The following is a 26,684-nucleotide window of genomic DNA, read 5'->3' on the forward strand; positions in this document are numbered from 1 at the left end:
CTCAGCAGGTCTGATTTATCCTCAGTACCTGCAGTTCCATCCCCTCCGGAGCAATGACAGTGATAACTAGTGACCAGACAGCATTAGTCAAGCAATGCATTATTTATTTAGTACAAAAGCCTTTCAGAGAAAACAAATCTTAAAACAATCAACACCCTACATGCTTGCCTGTCTTTCCCTAAGGCTTACCATTCTCTGGATCTGGGGAAAGATCCTAATCTTTCAGACTCCTCCACAGAGCCTGTCTCTGGGTCTGTCACACATAGTGACAATCAATCCTTCTTCTTCTCCTGAGGAGACTTAACTGTTTATAGCCCTTTGATCTACTAGTTCCTTGCATTGGCAGAACAGCTATGTCACTTTGGTCTAGGGCCTGGAGGAATGCCACTGTCTTACAATTGCCCCTCATACTCCCTCCCTCCCTCCCTGACCCCTGTGTTTGTTGGGAGGGTAAGGGTTGCTTACCTCTAGCTATTTTGTTGCTTTCAGACAATGTATTTCAGATGGATACATTCATTCAGGAAATTCCAATAACCCACCATACTATACTGTAACTTCCCTTTACAGAGCAGGTCACATGCAGTGTTCATAACATTATTATATCTCAGTATTCATAGATTATTACATGGCATCTCAACATCTGTCACAAAAGTATTTCTTGGTCTAGTGAATGGGACTACTCACAAGTCTTGAGATAGGCACAAGCTTAAGACTTTACTAAATTGGGGCCACACTTATTACCAGATCCATTGTTTAAGAAGAGATACACTTGGGATGTTGGAAGTGAATTTGGATTGTGTTACTATGATAGTGCCAATACATACGGGAACATTTTGCCTGGCTGATTTGTGTACAAATATGTAGTCAGAGATTTCTCTTGCCAGTCAACATCTTGTATCTACAGACTTATAAGGCCTTTATCCCCAAAGTATTTACGGGTTTAGCATGACAGCAAGGTACGGAAGAGACTAAGGTTACAGACTGTGGTAGAGCTGGGATTTGAACCCAGGTCTCCTGAAGCCTAGGCCTGTATCTTTAACCACAGCAACACCTTTCTTCTCTTATTCAAATCTCTCAGCAAAAAGGTCATTTATATTTTTATTTAGTTCTCTAGCTTTTCTGAGGCTAAGAAGAAGACAAGGCAATGTACTTCAGTGAGACTATCTAGAAGTATAGTTGAATTGTTCCACAGTATTTATACTGATTGTTGGGAACAGAAATATTGAAAAACTTTATGGCAATTATAGCAAGAAAATATTTACATCAACTACGTAGTTGGAAAAAATAAGATCTTTCATTCTGTGCTTAAAACACTGGTTTGCGGAAAGGAGAGTGGGGTTAGATTTACTCTTTTGCCACTTGCCTGTGGGTGCCTACAAATAGGATGAATCCTGCATACCTTGATCAGTCAAAACTCCCACTGAAGTCAGTGACAGTCTACCTGAGTAAGGGCAGAATGCTGGAGCCTGCAATCTTTAGTCTTAGGGACTGTGAAAGAAATAACAGCCTTTTTTAGCATTTGCCCTTTCAACCCTGCATCATGTCTTCTAAAAGTTTTACAGTTTTATTGATTTTAGCCAGTTGCTGATATTAAACTCTGTGATTGTTCAACGTTAACTGGCTTTTTGCCCCCTTTTAAAATTAAAAATACTAGCAGTGCCTAGGACCTGTGCTAATGCCCCACTTCCAGTTAGCTCAGCATTGGGATGCTCATTAGATTAAATACCTTTTATCTCCTTTCCCCATTGTAGACAGCATCACAAATAGAAATGTCTTCACGAAGGCCCCAGTCCTGCATCACTGAAGTGAACGAGAGCTTTACCACTGACTTCAGTTGCGGCAGGATCACGCACTTTGTCGTGGCAGGCCTAATCTGGCAGTCTTTACTCGGTTTTTGTGCAGGCAAAATTCCAACAGACTGAATGTTGAGATCTTTACTTAGCTGTTGAAGTCAATTGGTATATATCTGAGTAAGGACAATAAAAATCTCAGGATTTGCGCCACAGGCTTCAGTAAGTGAGGGTTTTGCCAGAGTTATGGACTATATCATTTGGCATGTTTTACTTTTTTATGACTTGAAAACCAGCTTGAAAGATTCAACCAAGAAAATTTTGGAGGGAGCTACATTTTAAAATCCAGGCAATACAGCTGATGTAGGAAGTGGCTGATGTCCAGCATTATCTATATGCTCTTTTTGAACAGTTTGCCTTTTAAAAATTAACAGACTAGAAAGTACAAGAACAATTTAAAAAATAAAGTGAGAGCGAGAATGAGTAATGGAAATAGACGTAGGGTTTGTTTATGCAGTGACAGCTCCCGTTTGGAGATCCAGATGCAAATGGCTCAGTCACGTTACACGTATCTGTTTGGCAAGCTGGGTTTTCCATTGCTCCCAGGCATAGGTCTAAAGAGAGAGGAAAAGGCAATGTTTACAATTTATTTGGATGTGAAGTGAACAAGAAAATGAGTTCTGTAAAAAAGCAAGATCCACCAGCATTGATCAGCTCATCTGGCCTTCATCTAAACCAATGGTTCTCAAGCTGTAGGCCATGGAGTACTTCCGGGTACACTTCACACTGGTGAAGCATCTGCCAGTTATCAACTAGTGACACCTTCTGCTTGCTGTAGCCCGCACCATAATTCTTTCAGGACCTTAGAAAGCCTTTTTGATCAGCAAAACAGTCCCCAATCTGGATCCTGTACAGCTGCTTCGTATTGTTCTTTGTGACACGGTATTGCCAATCCCAAACATCAAAAATCACGAGTCAGGCCCCCAGTAATCGTGAGGCTGCCTTTAACAGCATGAGATTTAAAAAAAAAAATGCATTTGGATTATTTTTATTTGCCTCTGGTTTCTGAGCCTTTGGGGTACACTCAGGTTATGTTTTCAGGCATTTCTCTGCAATCATGAGGGCTAAAAATGTCTTTTTTTTAAATGAAAGCCGAGACTCTTACATAATCACAGGACTCCTGGAGTTAGCACCATAACATTAAATATTATGAGACCTTTGATAAAATGGCAAGAATTAGCTTTTTTGGAGGAAGTACAACCATGATCAAATTTGTCTGCCAGACCTGGAGGAGTAACAAGCACTCAGGGAAGAGAACTATAATGCAAAGTGACCTGGACTGATTAGGGCAGTGGGGGCTGCAGGCAACTGGGGGAAATCCAGTGCAATGTACTGTAAGGTCCTGCTCAGAGAACAGGAAATAGATACAAGAATAAAGGAGGGGAGTAACTAAGCTGTCAGTACCCACCATGTCAGAGTGAGTTTATTTGCTATACAGTCCTGCTATTACTTTTTCATGTAGCTAAGATTCCTGGTTTCTGCAAGGCAGGTGTGGCTTCTGGACGTGGAGGGAGAAAGGGCATGTGGTCCCTGGGACACTTCTGATCGAAATGTATACTTTGTAGAGAAGTCTTGTATCAAATATCAGTAGACTTGCCAGAATTTGATTTTTTTTTTTTTATAATTTTGAAAGATAATGTCAGTCTATTTTAAAGCAATTTTTTAGATTTTTATCAATTTATATGTTCACAGTTGTGCAATGTATGGGTTTTAAGCGATTTTTTTCTATTTTTGTCTATTTTTATATTTATTTTTATATTTTTTACATTTTTTTATTCTATATTTATCTATTTTTATCAATTTTCACAGTTGTGGGAAATTATGGGGGACAGACAATTATTTCATGACATCAGATGTTGAGATTCAAAAAGTTAGAGCTTTATAAACCATTAAAACACAAATTGTCAACATCACATGTCAAAATATACCAAGTAAACAGCCTTAAATCAAGCAGTCATACCTGTTTTTACTATTCATTTGCTAGTCCATCTTCTGTATTTTCCACTGAATGCATCCGATGAAGTGAGCTGTAGCTCACGAAAGCTTATGCTCAAGATAAATTGGTTAGTCTCTAAGGTGCCACAAGTCCTCCTTTTCTTTTTAATAAATAAGTGGATGTTGACTCTAAGAAGTTCTTAAACAGCATTTTTCTTACTTTGCCTATTTGTAAATTTCAATTATCGATGGAAATATATTTTTGTTGGTTGCATGTGTGCGGTGAAATCAGTGTTTACTGACATTTACTGATAAAAATCGAATCCTTCCAAATCTAAAGAAGCGATTTGTCTTTACTTTCAAGGCCCCTCACAACCTATCAACTGCTGCCTCCAATAGGCCATGAAATGAGCCTCCATCTCCCACTTGTTAAATTTTCAAACAAGCACCTTCGTGCTTTCTCCCATGCCGCTTGGGAGAAACTCCCCATAGACATCTGCATAACTAATACATTATCCTCCTTTAAATCCCTCCATCAAACTCTTTCTTGCTGTGATGCCTACAAAAAACTTGACAGCGGTCAGGCTGCTGGTGCTCTGAGACCATTGCCTGTCATGCTGACCAGTATTGTCTCATTGGTTCCTTGTACTCCCCTGTATGTCTGTATCCATCTGTTGTCTCATGTCTGATACCTAGATTGCGAACTCCTTGGGGCTTTATGTTCTCTGTTTGTGTAGCACCTGGTCCTGGTCCGTGACTGGGGTGCCTAGATGCTACAATAGTACAAATACATTATCGTCATCATACTTTACTTTATGACGGAAAGCTGGCAGCAAATAATAAGCCTGCTCCTACTTCCCTCTTGCTGTGCTCTCCAAGTCTACTAACGGCCAAATGCTGACAAGTGGTGAGCATCTCGGGCCTGATCCTGCTAACCCTTCTCAGTCATGGGACTTGTAGCTCCGAAAGCACTGGGACTGCTTGTGTGAGCAAAGGATCACAGGTCCAGCCTCCTACTTCACACCCACCACCTCCATTCACTTCAGGCACTTGACACCTTGCAGGAAGGGCTCAGTACACACAGGATCCGGCCCAGGACTGTCAGTGTAATGTCTGGAATCACCTTCTATAGTAATCTGTTTCATCAGGTTCAGCTAAAAGGAAAGTCTAGCGGGCCAGGTCCTCAAGCAGTGTAAATCTGCACCTCTCCAGGGCCTTTGGATGTACGCTTGTTTACAGCAGCTGAAGATCTAGCTCAGTGTACAGTGCATATTTTCACTGATGATTCATTTGTGGTGGAAAAAATAAACGCTGAAGTTGCCAGTGCCAGTCCTGGGGCCAGATCCTGTTGAGAAGCAGTCCTTTATCATCTGAGTCGTACCACTGAAGAGCTGTTATTGAAATCAGTGAACTGCTCACCAGAGCAAGGACTGCTTCTGTGAATAAAGGTTTTCAGGATTGGGCCTTTAATTCTCATTTCCCATCAATATCTGTGATATTAATTTTATTCACTACAGTATAGCGTAAGGTTTAAATGCCTCACATAGCAAAAAGAAAACTGGTACTTCCCCTTTAACAGCTCCTAGCTCAAAAATTCTCCAAGATGTTCCTTCTGGCATGAAACTTTCCAAGCTTTGGTCAGCCCTCAGGTGAATTTCTGGGGAAGTTTGAGTGCAATCCATCCAGCTGTTTTTGAATGGAGCCAGGAAAAATATACATACTTGTTCCCATTTTCCCAAGATTTCATTTTGTGCACAAATGACATATCAACAGATGAACTTGATGCAGTAAGGCATAATTAATTGCTTTGCTAAGCTTTTTTGGGGAAAAGTTTTAAAATAATGGAAATGTAAGTAATTAAGATATAGGTTTCAGAGTAGCAGCCGTGTTAGTCTGTATTCGCAAAAAGAAAAGGGGGATTTGTGGCACCTTAGAGACTAACCAATTTATTTGAGCATAAGCTTTTGTGAGCTACAGCTCACTTCATCAGATGCATTCAGTGGAAAATATAATGAGGAGATTTATATACACACAGAACATGAAACAATGGGTGTTACCATACACACTGTAAAGAGAGTGATCACTTAAGATGAGCTATTACCAGCAAGGGTGGGGGGGGGGAAGAAAACCTTTTGTAGTGATAATCAAGGTGGGCCATTTCCAGCAAGAAAAGGAGTACTTGTGACACCTCAGAGACTAACCAATTTATTTGAGCATAAGCTTTGGTGAGCTACAGCTCACTTCATTGGATGCAACTGCTGTTAACTTGTTAACTGCTGGAAATGGCCCACTTTGATTATCACTACAAAAGGTTTTCTCCCTCCCCCAACCCCCCCCCCCCCCCCCGGCTCTCCTGCTGGTATTAGCTCATCTTAAGTGATCGCTCTCCTTACAGTGTGTATGATAACACCCATTTTTTCATGTTCTGTGTGTATATAAATCTCCTCACTGTATTTTTCACTGAATGCATCCGATGAAGTGAGCTGTAGCTCACGAAAGCTTATGCTCAAATAAATTGGTTAGTCTCTAAGGTGCCACAAGTACTCCCATATTAACATAGCATAGTAATTTCAATGGGAGTTTTGGGTTGGCAAACAGACAATTGTTAGGATATAGATATTCAGGCCTGTCTGCAAAGGCCTGTACTTTAAGAATTTAGGTGTATTCTTATCGCTTGGCTAGTTCTAGAGGTATAAAAGAAAGAAATCACTGTCTGCCGGTGTAAGGGCCTTCTCTTACTGTGACAGTTTGTGGCCCTGTGCTTAGGCTCAGGCCTTTGGCTAAGCAGCAGAGGCAGCCATAAGCTGGGAAGCGAACGGTCACATCCTCACATTCCAAACTAGTCACATTGAAATCAGGTGCTATTGGGCTGTTAGGCACTGTCAGGACAGGATTGTATTCCTATCACCTCCAGAGAAAGGGAAGTGCCTAGAAAATGTAAAAGGAAACTTAGTTTGATAGCATCCTGTCTGGCAAGAACTCACTTATCAATAGCTGGGATGTGAAATCCTCACTTCTGTATTGTCTTGTCATTATAGTTCCCACTTTGCTGTTGTTTGTCTGTATAATCTCTGTCTGGTTCTGTGATTGTTCCTGTCTGCTGTATAATTAATTTTGTTGGTTGTAAACTAATTAAGGTGGTGAGATATAATTGGTTACATAATCATGTTACAATATGTTAGGATTGGTTAGTTAAATTTCAGGAAAATGATTGGTTAAGGTATAGCTAAGCAGAACTCAAGTTTTACTATATAATCTGTAGTCAATGAGGAAGTGACTGGGTGTGGGTGGGGGTGGGCATGGGCATGTGGGTGTGTGAGATGGGAACAGGGAATGGGGGTAAGAAAATTGGAATCATGTTTTGCTAAAGGGGGAAATGGGAACAGGGAATGGGAGTAAGGAAGTTGGAATCATGTTTAGCTAAGGGTAGGAATGGGAACAGGGACACAGGTGTAAGGCTCTGTGGTGTCAGAGCTGGGAAGGAGGATACTAAGGAAGGAAACTGGAATCATGCTTGCTGGAAGTTCACCCCAATAAACATCGAATTGTTTGCACCTTTGGACTTCGGGTATTGTTGCTCTCTGTTCATGCGAGAAGGACCAGGGAAGTAAGTGGGTGAAGGAATAAGCCCCCTAACATCTTGGTGCCGTGATTTCGGATGCATCGCATTGGATAGGTGAGTGGCAGCCTGTAAGTCCCCCTCCCCAACAGTCCGCGCAGCTGCTTGGAGGGGGTATCGCGAACTCTCGTGATGGTAGTTGCGGGTTCTGGCAAGCCAGGGTAAAGGATTTTTTGGATGAATGGATAAGGGAGGACCATGGCCCATACCAGGTACAGGGGTCAACCTGGGATAAGATTAAAAAGGAAATGGAGGAAGTGTTAGGGGACCCAGAGGTATGGGGGGTGGCTGAGGAGCCCACCCTCCTTGGTATATGGGTAGGGGAAGAAGGTCCCTGCCCATGGGGACTGAATGCCTCCCAGGGAAAAGAGGCACTTCAGTCTGCTTGAGAGGTTTGAAGTAAGGGCAGCATTATGGGAAGCTGCCAGTAATCTTTCAAGTTTGGTGCTGCTTCAGCAAGGGCTGCTGAAGGGTTGTAAATTAGTTAGGGGTAGTGAAAGATGATTTGGCACAAAAGGGTTTAAGGTCAAAAGCAGAGTTACCAGACCACCTTTAGAGACTGGATCTGAGACTTGGTCCTGGGGGAGTAGAGGAAAAAAAAAATAAAAGTTTCAAAGTGCAACCTGCCTTTCCACACTCTTTTGTTTTTCTGAAGTTTTAATGGAGGGTACTTTGGATACTTATGTGAGATGTCAAGAAAGAAGTTTTTGTTTAATGATAAAACCCAGTTATATAAATGTAACTGTATGTGCAACTCTGTGCAGTCACATTGGATGGAAGCTTGGTCATTAAATTTTCCAAGGGGGTCAGGTCGAGTGGTTACTACCACCACTACGCTTCTGTCCCCAGAAGCCTTTACAGCTATTCTGAGGGAAAATGGGCCCTTTTCCCACAGAAATGGTCTATAGGGGACTGCTGCAGGCAGCAGGCAGAGAGAGAATCTGATCAAAATTATTTGACTTTTGGGTAATGTAATCAAAATCATTAAAGGATGGAAGGGGTTTCTATTGGAACTTAACTTGGCTGCTTTTGGTTGTGTCTAATTGTACAAGATGGAAGTGTAATCGGGGTACAGTTGTGTAAAAAGAGTAATCACAGTGCAAGGGATGTTGGGCAAAACAGAATTTTGTGTGTGTGTGCACAGGTAAAAGAAAAGGAAAAGGGGAGGAATGATGGGAACACTGAGCCTTGGGGTGGCTCTGGGGGATTAGATTGTTGCTTTGGTGGGTGTGCATGAAAACTCTGTAGGCATGGGGGAGGCAGTTATACCTTGTGTAAAATTAATTTGGCTAATATGATGTTATGGAGGTTAAACTATATGGAAGGAATTTGCATTTTCCCAGGACATGTGCGGTGTATATTGGAGAAGGGTAAAAGAAATGCAAATAAAAATGGTACTTAATTAAAATCCTAATAGGGCTCCAAAAGGAGCCACAATAGGTTGTGCTTTCTTTTTCAGATCTGTGTGTTTTGGAGCAGGAGATGAAAGTGGAAAGTAATCAGAACTCTGGTGGAAGTAAAATGCTTCCCTTTTAAGACAGTGTCTGAGCTGCTAACAGCTTTGGATCCAAAAGCAAGCTAGTAAGCCTCTGTGTGTAAATGCAAATTACCTAGCTGATGGGCACAAAGGAGCTGCAAATAACGAATACATCTGGTCAGCAAACAAGCTCACGAAAGCTCATGCTCAAATAAATTGGTTAGTCTCTAAGGTGCCACAAGTACTCCTTTTCTTTTTGCGAATACAGACTAACACGGCTGTTACTCTGAAAGCTACTAGAAGACTCAGATTATGGCCCTTCAGGAAAGGGAGGTGAAAAAAACAAGTCAAGCCTGAAAATAAGGGGGACAGGTTAACCTTAAGGGGTGTGTGTGTGTGTGTGTGTACAGTGCTAAAATCTGAAGCTGTGTCTCAGCTATTACCTGAGAATAAACTTAAAGCTTGGTACAGCAGAGAAACTATTGCAAACTTGGTCTATTGTACAAGAGGGGAAACTGAGGTACACCACCTCATGAATTTCATAAATGACCAGTGAGTGGGGTAATTCACTAGCCTGACTATAGAACAAAATAAGGAGAGCCTGGAGGTAATTCTTCTGTTTTTCCTGCAAGTAGCAAGGACATTTGTAAAAGAAAGTGGTATTATTATTAAGCAATAATCTGTCCCCACCATGGGGAAGGAAATTGTTTCTTTTGTTTTTCAGACACTCTACAAGCAAGCTGGCGCCAGCGGGAAAAATAACCCAGAATACCATGGATCTATGTTTTGTGTTGTTTGTCTGTGGTGTTTGTCTTGTTGCTAGCATTATTGTGTTTTAATGAACAGAAAACCTCATGATGTGGGTGGGGGATGGCTTCCAAAGGCTGGCCTTGGGGGGGAAGATGTGTATGGGAATGCAAATTCTCAACTAGGACGCCAGCACCTGTGTAATAGCTACCGTGGTACCTGGAAATGGAATGGCAACTAAGGTGGCCCCCACAAGCCCTATGGAAATAATGAAAAGGGGAGGAGCTCACTGGGAATTAACGGAGGGGTGTGTAAAATAGTGTAAATCAATAGAAGATGTTTGGATATGCCCCTCTCCTATGACTATAGAGGAGCAGGATCAATGGCCTATGCAAGGGGTGGACAATTGGGTGTACTGTGTATAAGGTGTTTTGCTGAGAATGCACATATTACTGGGGGCACAATTACACCAGCCCATAACCAAACTACACCCATCTACATGCTGCTATATGGACTTTGGTGCACAAATGGATCTGTGAATCTTATTGCTGTGAATAAGCCAGGGCTTACTGCCTGATTCCATACCAAGTGGTCAAGCTGGTTTGGACAATATCCCATTTCTCTGTGAACATTGAATGGATTTGTGATACGGACAAAAGCATACAAAACTTGCAGGAGCAGCTTGTTGCAACTGCCAGCAACTGGACACAAGATCGTGACCCCATCGAAGGAGGAGAGGCAGTATTTTGGGGGTGTCTCGGCTGTTGGACCATACTGCAGTGGTCAGGACTCGGTGTTGCTGTGGATTTTGTATTGTTAACTGTACTTATGTTACGTTGCATATGGAGATAATCTATAAGCAATGTAATAAGCCCTCCAAACCCTGCAGTGTACTAGACAACCCGGACCCAACCTTCTCAGGCCCACTCTAATGGGAAGTCTGGAACACTAATTGGAATAGGTGTGGTATGCCCGTATGAGAGAAGGTGCAGGGCACTATACTACACAAGGGGCAATGGGACAAATGGAATATCGACACCTTCCACCTTGATGCCTGGCCCTATCAGGAAATGTGTCGCCATATGTCCTATGCTTTTCCAGGGATACCTGGGCAGGAGGATCCCAAAAGAAAAAAAAGGGGTGGAGTGTTAGGATATAGATATTCAGGCCTGTCTGCAAAGGCCTGTACTTTAAGAATTTAGGTGTATTCTTATCGCTTGGCTAGTTCTAGAGGTATAAAAGAAAGAAATCACTGTCTGCCGGTGTAAGGGCCTTCTCTTACTGTGACAGTTTGTGGCCCTGTGCTTAGGCTCAGGCCTTTGGCTAAGCAGCAGAGGCAGCCATAAGCTGGGAAGCGAACGGTCACATCCTCACATTCCAGACTAGTCACATTGAAATCAGGTGCTATTGGGCTGTTAGGCACTGTCAGGACAGGATTGTATTCCTATCACCTCCAGAGAAAGGGAAGTGCCTAGAAAATGTAAAAGGAAACTTTTAGTTTGATAGCATCCTGTCTGGCAAGAACTCACTTATCAATAGCTGGGATGTGAAATCCTCACTTCTGTATTGTCTTGTCATTATAGTTCCCACTTTGCTGTTGTTTGTCTGTATAATCTCTGTCTGGTTCTGTGATTGTTCCTGTCTGCTGTATAATTAATTTTGCTGGGTGTAAACTAATTAAGGTGGTGAGATATAATTGGTTACATAATCATGTTACAATATGTTAGGATTGGTTAGTTAAATTTCAGGAAAATGATTGGTTAAGGTATAGCTAAGCAGAACTCAAGTTTTACTATATAATCTGTAGTCAATGAGGAAGTGACTGGGTGTGGGTGGGGGTGGGCATGGGCATGTGGGTGTGTGAGATGGGAACAGGGAATGGGGGTAAGAAAATTGGAATCATGTTTTGCTAAAGGGGGAAATGGGAACAGGGAATGGGAGTAAGGAAGTTGGAATCATGTTTAGCTAAGGGTAGGAATGGGAACAGGGACACAGGTGTAAGGCTCTGTGGTGTCAGAGCTGGGAAGGAGGATACTAAGGAAGGAAACTGGAATCATGCTTGCTGGAAGTTCACCCCAATAAACATCGAATTGTTTGCACCTTTGGACTTCGGGTATTGTTGCTCTCTGTTCATGCGAGAAGGACCAGGGAAGTAAGTGGGTGAAGGAATAAGCCCCCTAACAACAATATTTTTATTTATTACGGTAGCACCTAGGAGCCCCAGTCACTGACCAAGGCACCATTGTGCTGGGTGCTGTACAAACACAGAACAAAAAGATACATCATGGCATGATGACCTCTTGGCCAACAAACCAGATATTGAACTGGGGACATCCAGAGCTAAAAGCATGAGCTGCTATAGCTTGAACTAAAGAATCAACCCTTTCTGGCTGGGGGCTGTAACGGAGCTAAGTGAATTTTTTTTTTTTACCACAAAATGTATTTTTCAGGTCACCAAAACTATTTGCGAATTAGGGTCAAAGTTAGTGACTAGTTTTGGCCAAAAACAATTGGAATTTTATTTTCAAAAATGTTGACGTGTGTCGGTTCAGCCCTTTCGAAACAAAAAATATGGAGTTTTGGTTTTAAAATGGCATTTTGTTTTGAAATTTAACTTTTAGAAAAAGAAAGGGTAAAAGGCACCACAAAACAATCCAAAACTGAACAAAACCCCCTTGTTTTGGGTTGAACCAAAGGTTTCATTTGACCTGAAACAAAATGTTTTCGTTTGGCAAGGAAAAACAGCAAAAATTCAGTTTGGGTTCTAACTGAACCATTTTTTCCCCCAATTCAACCCCCAAACTGAAAAAACTCTGTTATATGCTCAGCTCTTGACCACAACAACTCCCATGCTCTGTAGGTCAGCACAGAGGGGGCCTGTAACACACTCTGTGGTGGATTAGAATGGCACTTCACAAGGCAATAAATATCTCATACTGGAGATAGAGTGAGATAATAGAGGCATATATATATATTTAGGTTCCTGTGTAAAGCTGCTATGGTGTGGTCACAAAGCTGTGATTGCTGTGTTATATTTAAAGATCAGAAGGCATTTTCATTCTAAAACCCTTTCACAAAACATTACTCTTTGGGCAGCAATTTCCAATGCTTGATCTCAGCCTAGGAGTTCATTTTTAACAAGTTTTAACAATCTGGTAACCATTCTGTAATAGGGAAATATTAAAAACAGCATTTTTCTTATGTTAATTTTTCTCAGATGAAATTTTTCATTTAGGTAACTCAAAAATAGCTTGTTCTGAAATTTAAAATCTGACATATGTGCATCCTGAAGGGGGAATGTGAAGCTTAGCTTTGTCTGCAGACATCGGATTTGCCAAAGAAAAGGCTCTGGAGGTTTGAAATACTATCCTGAGCATTCATTAAGTCCAGATGGCCTAACGCTAATCTCAACCCTGACACTTAGGGCTTGTCTATAGTATGGATCTGTGCACCAATGTAGTTCCATCAGTGCAAATTCCTAGTGTGCACTCACTGGGACAGTGTAAAATGAGGTTCACACAAGTGTGACGTGACCTTGTTTAAAACACCATCTGTGGGCCTTCGGCAACTTAAAGCTACTTAAACCTGTCTGCCTCAGTTTCCCATTAGTCAACACAGTGATGTTGCGAAGTCTTACTTAATGGTGGTAATAGCTTTGAAGATGGACAATAAGAACATGATCTTACAAGCTCTTGGTGTATGGAGAGCCCATGAAGTCTGTGCAGACAGAACTTGTCCGGTTGAGCCTGAATGCTAGTTGTCATTACTATTTATTTATTTACTGTACTGCTAACAGGTACATTTCACAGTGTGGTTATCTGAATGTGCAGTTGTTTATTCAAATAAATAAACATGCAACTATCTGGAAAAGGGGGAAAGAAATGATATCCAAAAATCTAAAAATATCCAAAATATCCAAAAATAGCCCCAAACTCTATGTTAATCCAACACAGTGGGCCAGGTGTCAAAGGGAGGGATAGGTCAGTGGTTTGAGCACTGGCTTGCTAAACTGAGGTTCTTGCTGAACCGATTGTGAGTTGGCTTGCTAAACCGATTGTGAGTTCAATCCTTGAGGGGGCCATTTAGGGATCTGGGGCAAAAATTGGGGATTGGTCCTGCTTTGAGCAGGGGGTTGGACTAGATGACCTCCTGAGGTCCCTCCTAACCGTGATATTCTATGATAGGTACTGCATCTTTTGAATCCAATAGTAGTTTTGGGAACAGAAAAATGCAAGATAATAGGACTTACATTTGAGGTGTCAAAAATTCAGAACATTCAAGTTTCCATAGCAACTTTAACACTGCCCCCTTGTGTGTATATATTATGGCACACCTTTTGTTACACAATTAGGGCTTGATCCTGCAAGGGGCTGAGTTCTCTGACCCTGATCCAGAAAAAGATTTAAGTACAGCTCAGCTTTAAGCATGTGTGTACTCCCACTGTCTTCAATAGGATCATGCATGTGCTAAAATATTTTTCGGGGTCCAGGCCAGAGGACTTAGCACCTTGCTGCCCTGAGATAACAGAGGCCAATGTGACAGCACGCCTGCTGGTAAAACAAAGGAACTATACTTTCTCTTACTATCCTCGACAGAGACGTAACATTTGGTAGGTACATTGGGTGATCCTCTAATGAAAGGGCCTGCTGTAATTCATATTCACAAAGTCTTCAGCCTGCAAACTCTTTGAGGCATGAACTGTCTTCCTGTGCGTCTGTATAGCACCTACCCCATATTGGGTGCTACTGAATTTAAATGGTAAATAATAATAACAAAGGGGAAGAGGTTAAAGCAAAAACCTTAAGGCTGATTTTCCGGACTCAATGACACACAGAAATCCTCAGAAGTAATATTGTGTGCATATGAGGGGGCAGATGCGTGGGACTTTTTGGCTTGTGGTAGCAATTTACTTTATAACACGCTGCGCAAGAACTAAAGAGAAAATGCCCCAAAATGGAAGTTTACCAACCTTTTACATTTGCATCTTCGTCTTCTGGTTGCTTTAAAAAGAAAAGAAGATGAAGTTGAAAGAATTAGCGAGCGAGTCATTGTTCAGTAAGAAAGACTCTGCAGCAACACATTATCGGCATTCCACCCCGCAAAATCATCCTCTGCATGCTAGAGTTGAGTTTATATTTGCTGTAGGTTTGGTTCAGCCACTGTCTCTTTTAGCTTTCTTTTGGGCAACCCTTAACCAAGGCAAGTAGTCCTTATCCAACCCGTTGTCCTATTGAAGTCAACAAAATTGCTCCCATGAATAAGAGCCGCTCGTGTGATTAATGGCTGCAGGATCCAGCCTTCGGTTTGTATTCAGGAATAAAACTCAAAACTGGAGCATGGTCTGTAAGTTACTGTTTGCTATCAATACCAATCTGGAAAGCCAGTGAAAATTTGTTTGCAGCGATTATTTCTACAATAAGCACGAGGCATGGTTTGCCAGCAGAGCACAACCAAATTTACACCGCAGCGACTGAGATCTGACCCTGAAAAAGAAGGAGGACTTTCTGAGTAAAGATCACCCTATGCCCTCTTCACGGAATCCATTTCTGTTGCCCATGTACTCTGGGCTAATAAGACATATTGGGCCAGATCCTCACCTGGTGTAAATTTGCATTGCTCCACTGACTTCAATGAAGCTCTGCAGATTTACACCAACGGTGGATCTGGCCCACTTAGCCAATGTCATCCCTGGCATAACTCCAGGGACATTGCACCAGGGCTGTATTTGACACAATATATGGGAGAACCATTTATTTTAGCACAAAAGAAGCAGGCCACATCTTGGGGCAAAATTATTTTCATGGCCCTGGCTGCTCTCTGCTGGGGGAATCTCTGTGCCACCCACCAATTACAGAAATACACAATCCAATGGCTGGAAGTTGAAGCTAAACAAATTGAGTCTGGAGATAAGGCCTACATTTTAAAGGCGCAAGCAATTAACGATTGGAACAATTTACCAAGGGTCATGGTGGATTCACCATCACTGACAATTTTTAAGTTGTAAACGCTGCTCTCTGGCCTTGGAGCGAAGGAGTATCTGGCTCAGCCGGTTGGAGAGGAGTCACTTACTTTGACACACCGTGATGGTGGCCAGCAGGGCAATGAAGAGGAGAAGGCAGGTGCTGGCTAAGGGGACCCAGATGTAAATGTTACAGGATAAATCCATCCCTTCCTTTGGGGCTTTCTCTGCAGAAACAAAATAGCGTAAAAAATAAAACGAAAGCAGGAGCTTCAGCGACCCCCCGCCCCCCGGCTCCGCTCCAAGAGGAGGGATCAGGCGGGGGGTGGGGATGCAGGATGCGCCCGGTGCAGGCAGGGGAGGGAGGGACAGGTGCAGGGCGCACAAGGTGCGGTGGAGACAGAGGCGACCCGCGCTGGCCGACAGCGGGGGGAGCCGTTTCTGCTACTCGGCAGCGATCCCAGCGGGGAGGACGGGGCTGGTGCCCGGGCGTCAGCCGCTGAATTTATCGCCGGCCGGGGCTGGCTTAAGGAGCTGCCGGGTTTCCCTCCGCAGGGAAAACACGTGGCCGGCAAACCCGGGCTGGGGATCTGTTCAGCCCGGGACAGCCGGCGCGAGCCTGGGAGCCAATGCTGCGTGCAGAGCGGGCAGCCAGGGCGTGTGAAATCCCAGCCGCCCCCTCCCCGCCCGCCGCCGCCGGGGGCTCTGTCTCCCCCAAAGCCGCGGGGTCGAGCCGAAGCCGGTACCTGTGTTCGGGGAGTGTTTGCAGCCCCCGAGTTCCCCGCTGCGGGTGATGGTGCTGGGCTGGGGCGTGGTTGCCTTCGGAGGGGCGGCTGTGGTGGCGGGGGCTGGAAACAAGAATGGAAACAACAGGTAGTGAAGTCAATCTCTGTCCCTTCATCTCCTCTCGCTGCCTTCCTCTGACCCTCCCTCCAAGACTCACTCCCCCAGTAAAGGCTGTGCCATAGCCCCTGTGGACAGCAACTCCTTCCCCAGCCAAGGGTACTCTGTAGGGTCCTCCTGGGGCAATCCCAGTCCTGGAACAGACACCAAAGAGCAGCAAGCTCATCTATCTATCTATCTATCTATCTATCTGGTTTTATCCTGCTGCCCATCATCATAGTATCTGGGTGCCTTCCAGTCCACATAAAATCAGTAGCAATAGGAAAGCCCCTGGTGGACTTCATGGAGTCTCTGGCACTTACAAATAAATAAATTTGTTAGTCTCTAACGTGCCACAAGTACTCCTTTTCTTTCTGATAATTCAGAGGTCAAAAGAACATCCTATCATGCAAATGAATTGTAAACATGGGATATCTCAGTATTCATCTCTCTTTGAAATGTACTGTGAATGGTGGAAGAACAAACAAATGGCATTATGTTAACTTGTATAGCTAATTACAGGTGCTGGACTTCCTTCAAAGTCATCCTAATTACCTTTTGTTCCCTGAGGAATTCCAACTTGTCAAAAGACATGAAATGGTATAAAAGATCCTTGGGTCCTGAATCTGCCATCTCATATCTACTTAGACTTCATCAGGGGAAGTTTGAGTACAAGACTGAGGTCCCAGTGATGCTGGTGTGCCATGAATACTGTATAAGATTTTGACATTGGACTATGACCTATAAACTGAATTTTAAAAGAACTCGTTGCAACCACAAAGTTCACCATCTCTGCTATGAATCTGCACCTAAATGAATGGAACTCATATCTGTATGTATATTGATCTTTTAACCATACTCTCTCTCTTTTGTTATTTAATAAATTTTAGTTTAGTTAATAAGAATTGGCTGTAGTGTGTATTTGGGTAAAATCTGAAACATTCATTAACCTGGGAGGTCATGTGTCCTATCCTTTGGGATTGGTAGAATCTTTTCTTTTATATGATGAAATAAGATTTTCAGAAATCATCATATTTCGTGGGTACCTGGATGGAGGCCTGTGGCTGGATCAGTTTAAGAGAACTGTGTTGTTTGGACTTCTGAGTAACCAGTAAGGTAATAAAGAAGCTGCTATTTTATGCTGTCTTGGTAAATCTAAGTGTGGGAATATCCATCAGCTTTATGACAGGTTTCAGAGTAACAGCCGTGTTAGTCTGTATTCGCAAAAAGAAAAGGAGTACTTGTGGCACCTTAGAGACTAACCAATTTATTTGAGCATGAGCTTTCGTGAGCTACAGTTTCCACGGTATGCATCCGATGAAGTGAGCTGTAGCTCACGAAAGCTCATGCTCAAATAAATTGGTTAGTCTCTAAGGTGCCACAAGTACTCCTTTCCATCAGCTTTATGGGGATTGTCTGCCCCATTCTTTGCAGTTCACCCTAATTGAGTGTCCAGCTGGCTCCCCACTAGGACTCCAGTCACAGTGGCTTAGTCATGCTGGGATGCACGTTACCTCAGACTAATTGGGTTTTTGGATCAGAACCACACACTTGTCAAAAATGTAATTTTGATATTGGAGAGCTTAAGGGTGAAAAATCTGTTACAATGAGCGTGCAACAATCATATGAAGAACTTCATAGAAAAAGCCTTGAACATTTGTGCTTACAGAGGGGGTTGTCATTTAAGAAAAAAGCCCCAGATCAAGAACTGAAAAATCTGCTGAGGGCAAATGATCAGGAAGCAGAGCCAGTGAGAATGCTTGCAATAAGAAACAAACAGCAATTTGAATTTGAACAGAAGCTTACGGATCTTCGTTTACTGTGCAGTGGCAGTCAGAAAAGCGAACAGAATGTTGGGAATCATCAAGAAAGGGACGGATAATAAGACAGAAAATATCCTATTGCCTCTATATAAATCCATGCACAGCTTGAATACTGCATGCAGATGTGGTTGCCCCATCTCAAAAAAGATATACTGGAATTGGAAAAGGTTAAAAAAAGGGCAACAAAAATTATTAGGGGTATAGAATGGCTTCTATATGAGGAGAGATTAGTAAGACTGGGACTTTTCAGCTTGGAAAAGAGGCGACTAAGGGGAGATATGATAGAGGTCTATAAAATCATGAGTGGTATAGAGAAAGTAAATAAGGAAGTGTTATTTACTCCTTCTCATAATACAAGAACAAGGGGCCACCAAATTAAATTAATAGGTAGCAGGTTTAAAACAAACACAATAAAGTATTTTTTCATGCTACGCACTGTCAACCTCTGGAACTCCTTGCCAGAGGGTGCTGTGAAGGCCAATACTATAATGGGGTTCAAAAGGGAGCTAGATAGATTCATGGAAGATATGTCTATCAATGGCTATTAGCCAGGATGGTCAGGAATGGTGTCCATAGCTTCTGTTTGCCAGAAGCTGGGATTGGGTGCCAGGGCATGGATCACTTGATGATAACCTGTCTGTTCATTCCCTTTGGGGCACCTGCCATTGGCCACTGTCAGAGGACAGGATACTGGGCCTGATGGACCTTTGGTCTGACCCAGTATGGCCATTCTTATGTTCTTATATACTGGAGAAGAAAAAGCTAGCTGATATGGAAAAGGAGGCTAAAGAAAGGATTGATAAAATGGAAAAAGAGGCCCATTTAAGGCATATAGAATGGCTAGCTGCTGAGGAGAAGGCTCACCAGATGCAACAGGAATCTGCCAGACTTCAGTTCCAAGTGTTGGAAGAGCAGAAAAAAGCTGCCACAACCTGGAAATCCATCCCCTCTGGACAACAAAAATTGGGAAAAAGAATGTTTTCTGTCTACCTTTGAACATCTATGTGAAATTCACCATATCCCATATTCACCATATCAGCGTATGCCTGTCCTGCTGACCAGATTAACTGGGAAAGCCAGGGAAGTGCTCAGTGAAATGGGTATGGATGAAGCCTTGGATAATGTAAACTATAAAGATACTGTGTTAAAATGTTTTAAGCTTACCTCTGAAACTTGCAGGTTGAAATTTAGAGATTTTAAAATGTCTAATGGTATTTCTTATGTGGAATGTGCTCATAAACTGTTAGGTTTTGTCAGGAAGTGGATTACTGGTGAGAAAGCTTGGAGTAATTTTGAACAGTTAATGCAATTAATTACACTTGAACAAATGTTAAATTTGGTGCCAGATGAGGTCCAGGCTGCTATATGCGATGGAAAGCCCAATTCTGTTTTGCAGGCTGCTGAAATTGCAGATGAATTTGTGCAGAATTGAAGTAATGAAAGAAGTAACCCCCTGGGAAAGAATAATCACCATTCACCCCAGTTTAATAGAAAGGAAGGGCCTAGGAGTAAACCTAACCCCAACGTGGATAAAAAAGCTCATGGGAGCCCAGAGTTGAAAACCTCTTACCCAAAAGGGAGGCCGGTTACCTATTACCAGTGTGGGAAGCCTGGGCAAATAAAGCCAAATTGTCCAAAGTTCCAAACCACCCCACGACCTGATACCCCTGTGAGTGCCAATGCCATAAGCATGAGCGCAGATGCTAACCCTGTAAATGTTAACATTGTCTCCCTAGCTCCAAAGGAGGATGTACGGGAAGGACAGGGTCTCGTGAATTATGTCAGAACTGAGCCTTGGAGGGGTAGTGATGAATTTATTAGAAACACAAGGTAAATGGTGTGGATTGTTGTGGTTGGCGTGATACAGCGTCAGACGTTACTTTAGTTAAGAAATGTTATGTCCAAGAGGAGGACAAACTGGAAGGCAAGAACATAATTGTTCTGGCTTTAGCCGAGTTTCCTGTAACTGTTCCTTTAGCTAAGATCCACCTGGAGTGGGGGGATTTTAGTGGTGAACTGACGGGAGGTATTTGAGATAAACTTCCAGCGGATGTTCTGATAGGGAATGACATTATGACTAAGTTTAATACTGTGAATGTCATAACAAGGTCTCAAGAGAAGTATGTGCTGATGCCTCTAGCTTGCCTGATGTCAGTGAAAAGAGCCATGAAGGGGAGGAGATGGCCTCCAGCCCTTCAGGTATGGAGTCTGGCAGCCCCCTGGCAGGGGGATCAGGTGAAAATCTTCCTGATGTGTCAGAGATGGTTCTGAATTTAAGTGAAACTCAGAAGGAATTTATTGCGGACCAGCAGAGCGATGTTTCATTGGAACAGGCCACGGCCAGTGCTCACAGGAATACCCCAACTGAGGAAGGAAGGGGTACAGTCTTGATAAGTGATGGATTGTTGGCAAGGTTAGTGGAACATGGGTATCCCTATACCTTCCCTTTTACCAGTTTGGAGAATTGTGACAGTGAAGGAAATGTCCCTTTGTCTGTTAGGGGTAATGACTTGCCCATGAAGGGAGCTACCCCAGTCTCCAAGCAGTTGTCTGTGAATAGCTATGTCTGCTGGGACAAGGGAAATGGTATTCCAAGCTGTTTGTCTGTTAAAGGGGAATGTTTCTCCAGCTCTTTTCTGTTTGTAGAGCAGACAGAAAAAGCCTGTTAGCCTATGATGGTTGAAAATTTATCAGTTGACCCAGAGTTGATTCTGGATATAACTAAAGCCCAGGAAGGAAGTGGTCCTAAATTTGTGTTTGCTAGGGATGATGACATTGCAACCAGGTTGCATCCAGTTGATGTCATAGATAGCTCCCAAAGACCAACCGATTCTGGTGCTTCTATTTTGCCTGTTGCTAGTGTGTTGCTGGGTAAAGATACGACAACCTTGTCTGATCAGGGTGATATCATAGCCAGGGCAGAAGGATATCATGAAGGTGATTTGACTATGTTACCTACTGACAGTATTGAAACTTGTAACAAGGAAGAGAATGCTTCTAATCTTGTGACTATGAAGTCCAGCAGTTAACCTGAAAGGGGGTTTTGTGAAAATCCTCCTGATGGGACAGAAGTGATTCTGGATTTAAGTGACACCCAGAAAGAGTTTGTTGTTGCTCAGGAAAATGTTCCTTTAGAGCAAGCCCTAGGTGAAAAGAGTAAGGGCAGAATTTATGTGGAAAATGGGTTGTTGCTTAGAAAGATTCCTGAAGAGGAAAATCTTCAGGGTAGTTTTTGCAAGCAGTTTGCTGCAACTGATGGGTGTGGAAATGTTTTGATTGAGTTAACTCAGGGTGAATCACTGCATAGAGAAAGCAACAGTTTGTTTAGGAGACTTGTTCCAGTTCCTAACTGCCAGATTCTTTCTGAGGTGTATAGATCCACTGACTTTGCTTTAGAAAGACCCACTGTGGATCGCTTTGAAAAGGTTTCAAATGAAATAAAAATTGTCAGGGAATTTAAACAGCCCTATAAGCATAAGCAGCTTGTTGGGGAGACAATGTTGTTGGAACATGAATGTCTCCATGTTGATTCTTTAAGTAAGCAGTCTGTGACTTAGGTACTGAGGAAAGATCGGGTTACTGGTTACTGGGTTACCAGGATGCAGAGGAGAGCAGGCAAACTCTCATCTCTAGATATTTTGGATATGTCTTACAGTCTCTGAGTGTACGTGACATCTGATTCCATGTGGAAGCAGTGGTTGGTAAGGGAAGAACAAAAAAACCCTTGAGTCTAACAAGCTAGTGAAAATGGATGGTATCACTTTAAGACAGAGTCCAGCCTTGGAATTGGTAAAGGTTGAGGATTTGAAAACTAGTAAACAAGCTAGTGTCTGTGCTGATGCAAATTACCTGACTGACTGGGGGGTAGAAAGACTTGCCCATAGCCATTGGCAAAGAGGATGCACCGAGTCAGCCAATGGATTCTGTTACACAAAAGAGTTCAGATTTTGACCCTACTGGACAGGGAGGAAGGGAAAAATTAAACCTTGCAAATAAAAGCCACAGGTTAACCCTAAAGTACCAAAACAACAAGGAAGACCCTAAGGTCAAGAAAAAGCTACAAAGGTTCAAAAGGTATATTGAACAAGCTGACCTAAAGAGTATGTCTAAAACCAAAGGCTTGGCATGACAAAAATAATTGTAAATGTACACATATGATAGAACTGATGTTAATGTTCTTGCTAATGATTGTAACTAACTTGTTGCTGATACCAAGAACTGTAAAAATGTATGATGTGCATGGTCTTTTGGAAAATCCCTTGAACATGTTAAGAGTGGCGCATAATAGAAACCCTTATGATTATACTGTTTGGTTCAACAAGAACACACTTTGTATTAAAGAGCCTAATAATGTTAAGGTTTCAGAGCTAATGCATAGACACATTTCTAAAACTTTCCACAGCAGAAAAACCACTACAAGCTTGAACTGCTGAGCACAAAGGGAATTTGAGGTACAACACCACACAGCCTTCATGGCTGAATACCAGAGTAAGTGCTCTTTAAAAAACATTAATGGCTATGTTAAGTTAATAAATAGACAAAACCCTGGAATCACTAAAGTGTTTCACAAATATTGTACTAAGTTTTTGGCTGGGGCCAAAGCATGGCTCAATAATTTTGCCTTAAAAGAATTCAATGTAAACACAGCTCATATCACTGTTGGAAGGTCCTTAAGGTGTATCCAGGAGCTCTAATTTCACCCTTCCACACCAGTCTCACATTGGGGGTTTGATGCAGGCTAGAAAGGGTTAAATATCCTGGAAAATAAATAACCCACAGAAGACATGTGGGGAGATAATGTTTGTGTTTTTATGTATTTCCATATGTATAAGTAGGGTGGACAATGTAATCAACTGTCCCTGTCTATGCTGTATTCTGATAATTCAGAATGAATTGTAAACACGGGATATCTCAGTATTCCTCTCTCTTTGAAATGTACTGTGAATGGTGGAGGAACAAGCAAATGGCATTATGTTAATTTGGATAGCTAAGTACCGGTGATGGACCTCCTTCAAAGTCACCCTAATTACCTTTTGTTTCCTGAAGAACTCAAACTTGTCAAAATACATGAAATTGTAAAAAAGATCCTTGGGTCCTGATTCTGTCATCTCAGATCTGCTTAGGCTTTATCAGGGGAAGTTTGAGTCGCAAGACTGAGGTCCCAGTTATGCTGGTACACCCTGAATATGAGATGTGGACATTGGACTAAGACCTATGAACCTGAATTCTAAACGAACTCTTTGCAACCACAAAGCTCACCATCTCTGCTATGAATCTGCACCTAAATGAATTGAACTCATGTCTGTATGTATATTGATCTTTTAACCATACTCTCTTTTTTTTTTTAATACATTTTAGTTTAGTTAATAAGAATTGGCTGTAGCATGTATTTGGGTAAGATCTGAAACATTCATTAACCTGAGAGGTGACATGTCTGATTCTTTGGGATTGGTAGAGCCTTTTCTTTTATATGATAAAATAAGATTTTCAGAAATTATCATATTTGACGTGGGTACCCGGATGGAGGCCTGAAGCTGGATCAGTTTAAGGGAACTGTGTTGTTTGGAGTTCTGAGTAACCAGTAATGTAATAAAGAAGCTGTTTTATGCTGTCTTGGGGATTGTCTGCCCCATTCTTTGCAGTTCACCCTAATTGAGTGACCACAGCTTGCTCCCCATTGGGACCCTGGTCACATGGGATTTGTTGGGTAGAAGGGGGTGTCAGTGATGGGGTTTGTTGGGTTGAAGGGGATGCCAGTATTTTGAGCATCATTCCCACGGTGTTATCCATGCCGAAGCATGACTGGGAACTGGGAGGGGAAAGTGAACAGGCATCTATCCCATTGTCTCCAGTCTCCCGAAGGAGGGGGATCACTAGGACCCTACGGGGAAACCAACACCCTGCTCTGGGACACCCAACTGCTGGCAGTTACGGTCAGTGAGTGGAGGTGAAGGGGAGTGACGGAGAAGGAGGGTGAGGAAGATGCCAGGAGTCCGCGTGGCTGAGACATTCAGGGAAAGTGAAACATTGAGAGGGGTGTCCTGGGCACGGGGCTCTGTACAGAGACCCCTGACACCTGCCCACCTGGGCACACAGGAAGAAAGGGCCTGGTCTGAGGGGTGATGAGGATGATAAGGATGATGCTGAGCTGGGATGTAGGGGGAATGCTGGGGTTCCAGCACAAGCAGAGGGGGCTGAAATGGGGTGAGGTTCATGCTGACCTGGCAGGTGTAGTGGGATCCCGGAGCTGAAGTGCAGTCTCTGGTTGTGGTTGACGATGCAGTAATAATTGCCCTGGTCCTGCTCCTGGAAGGACGTCACGGTCAGTCTGTAGTTGCTGGATTCTTTTTTCGCCTGAAAGCGTTCGGGTGGTTTTCCATTCTCTGTCGCTGCCACCCGGCCAAGGGAGGTAACGAACAATATGAACTGGGGGGCAGAATCCCTGTACTGGCGCACCCAGGACACACCGCTGTCGGACAGGCTGTGGTCTGAGATCACACACTCCAGCTCCACGTTGGCTCGCAGGGAAAGGGGGCTGCTGCCCCTGTGGAGCCTCACGCTCATTTTTCTTTTCTGGCCTTGGGATCTGCAGCAGCCTGAGGGAGAGAAATCCAGCCAGCAGTTATCAGCACAGTCACACCCATCCACAGAGAGTGTCCTCAGCACCATCCCAAGCCGTATTCTCCTTACTGGGGTCTCAGACCTCACTCAAAGCTCCATCCTCACTGATTAGTGCCATGCAGACACCCAGAGCAGTGAACCAAGACTATTACACAGGGCTAAGGGATCAACATGCTCTCAGGCAGACTGGAGTAATGCATTTCAGTGACTGCTAGGATTCAGGTCCACAGTGTGCTCAGCGATTGCCCTAGCCCTTACAATGGCTGCCCTCGTTCAATAGATCATCTGATGCAGAGAAGCCATCTGGGTGAAAGCTCGGGTTACACTGACATGTACCAAGTTTTTTTAAAAAAGAAAAGGAGTTGTTGTGGCACCATAGAGACTAACCAATTTATTTGAGCGTGAGCTTTCGTGAGCTACAGCTCACTTCATCGGATGCATCCTCAGTTTTTTAAAATGATGCATTGGTCTTAACTGTGCTGGAACCCAAAAAAATCCTTGGGCCAGACTCTGCTCTCAGTCATGCTGGAGTAAATCTGGAGTAACTCTCCTGGCTGCACCTGCATGCCGGAACTCAGGCTCTGGGCCATTTTCTTCTATTCACTCGCAGAAACAAAGTAAAACCCCAAACTGAAAATTAATCTGGTGGGTTTGTTTGCTTGTTAATCTTTGTTTTGACTCCTTGCCCATTTGTTTTGACTCCTCCATCCAGATGACTCTGGAGAGACCACCCTAAACTCCCATTATTAATTACCCTTCTTAAAGAGGTTACACTAAATAGCGATTCTGTACTCACACAAGCTCAGACTGAGAAAAAACAGCAAAGAAACGAATCTGGCCATTTCTCCTTGTGCTGACTGTTCTCAAGAAAGGTGCAGCAGAGCAAAGATGAATTTGCTCGTTTGGCTTGATAGGACGTAGTGCTTTTCGGAAGGATGTGATGTCAGCAAACATCGTAGGAAAGTTTCTCAGCCTCCAAAATTAAGTGAACCAAGAGGAGAAGAATTCATCTCTAAGCCAGTCTTGATTCATTTTTAAATATTGGTTTCAATTATCTTTTCATTTAAGGCCAAACACCTTTGCATTGTAATCAGGGATGATCTGTCATGTATCTATCTTCTTGCCAGTGACTGTACTTTTCCTTTACCATTCACTAAAATGAATGTTGATTGGAGCAGCATTGGATCCTTTAGATGGGTGGCTCTCAGTTTTTTCCATATTGGGATCCACTCTCAAACTCTCCTCCCATCTAACTGGGATCTAGTCGCAACCCTCTTCCCATTGAGATATATGGGAAGTACAAGGTGGTTGTGACCCGAGGTTAAGAACCCATGGTTTAGATCTCAGTGTTCAAATCCCATATCTCCTATTTCCTGATGGAAAAGTTCATTGCATTACACTGAGGGCTTACTACACTGAAGGCCTGCTTCAGTGACGATATTACCTATGCCAACGGGAGGGCTTCTCCCATCGGCACAGGTAATCCACCTCCCCGAGAGGCAGTAGCTATGTCAATGGGAGAAGCTCTCCTATCGACATAGTACTGTCTACACTGGGAGTTAGGTCAGTATAACTGTGGCAGGGATGTGAATTTTCCATAACCCAAGTGATGCAGTTATATCAACGTCAGTTTTTAGTGTACACCAAGCCAGAGTCTTAGTGAAATGCCATAATGCTATAATGTTATAATGTGGATTTCAAAGCACACTATTTTATTTATATACTAAGCAGGATATAGCACACAATCAGATATACCTATTGTACAGTATAT

The 26,684-nt window shown here is 43.0% G+C and overlaps 1 protein-coding gene across 1 annotated transcript; it reads right to left on the bottom strand.

Annotated features, from left to right (window-relative positions):
• On the bottom strand, nucleotides 1-25,785 carry CD8A (CD8 subunit alpha). Its single transcript, XM_077814682.1, has 6 exons — nucleotides 25,710-25,785; nucleotides 24,514-24,888; nucleotides 16,334-16,435; nucleotides 15,698-15,814; nucleotides 14,598-14,628; nucleotides 1-2,404 (listed from the first exon to the last, which is right to left on the bottom strand). The coding sequence occupies exons 1-6, from the start codon at nucleotides 25,753-25,755 to the stop codon at nucleotides 2,353-2,355; spliced, it is 723 nt and encodes a 240-aa protein (XP_077670808.1). The 5' UTR covers nucleotides 25,756-25,785; the 3' UTR covers nucleotides 1-2,352.
• Between the last annotated feature and the right edge of the window lie 899 nt (nucleotides 25,786-26,684).

Source organism: Eretmochelys imbricata, chromosome 4 (assembly GCF_965152235.1).
Source record: "Eretmochelys imbricata isolate rEreImb1 chromosome 4, rEreImb1.hap1, whole genome shotgun sequence".
In the NCBI taxonomy this organism is placed as follows: domain Eukaryota; kingdom Metazoa; phylum Chordata; order Testudines; family Cheloniidae; genus Eretmochelys; species Eretmochelys imbricata.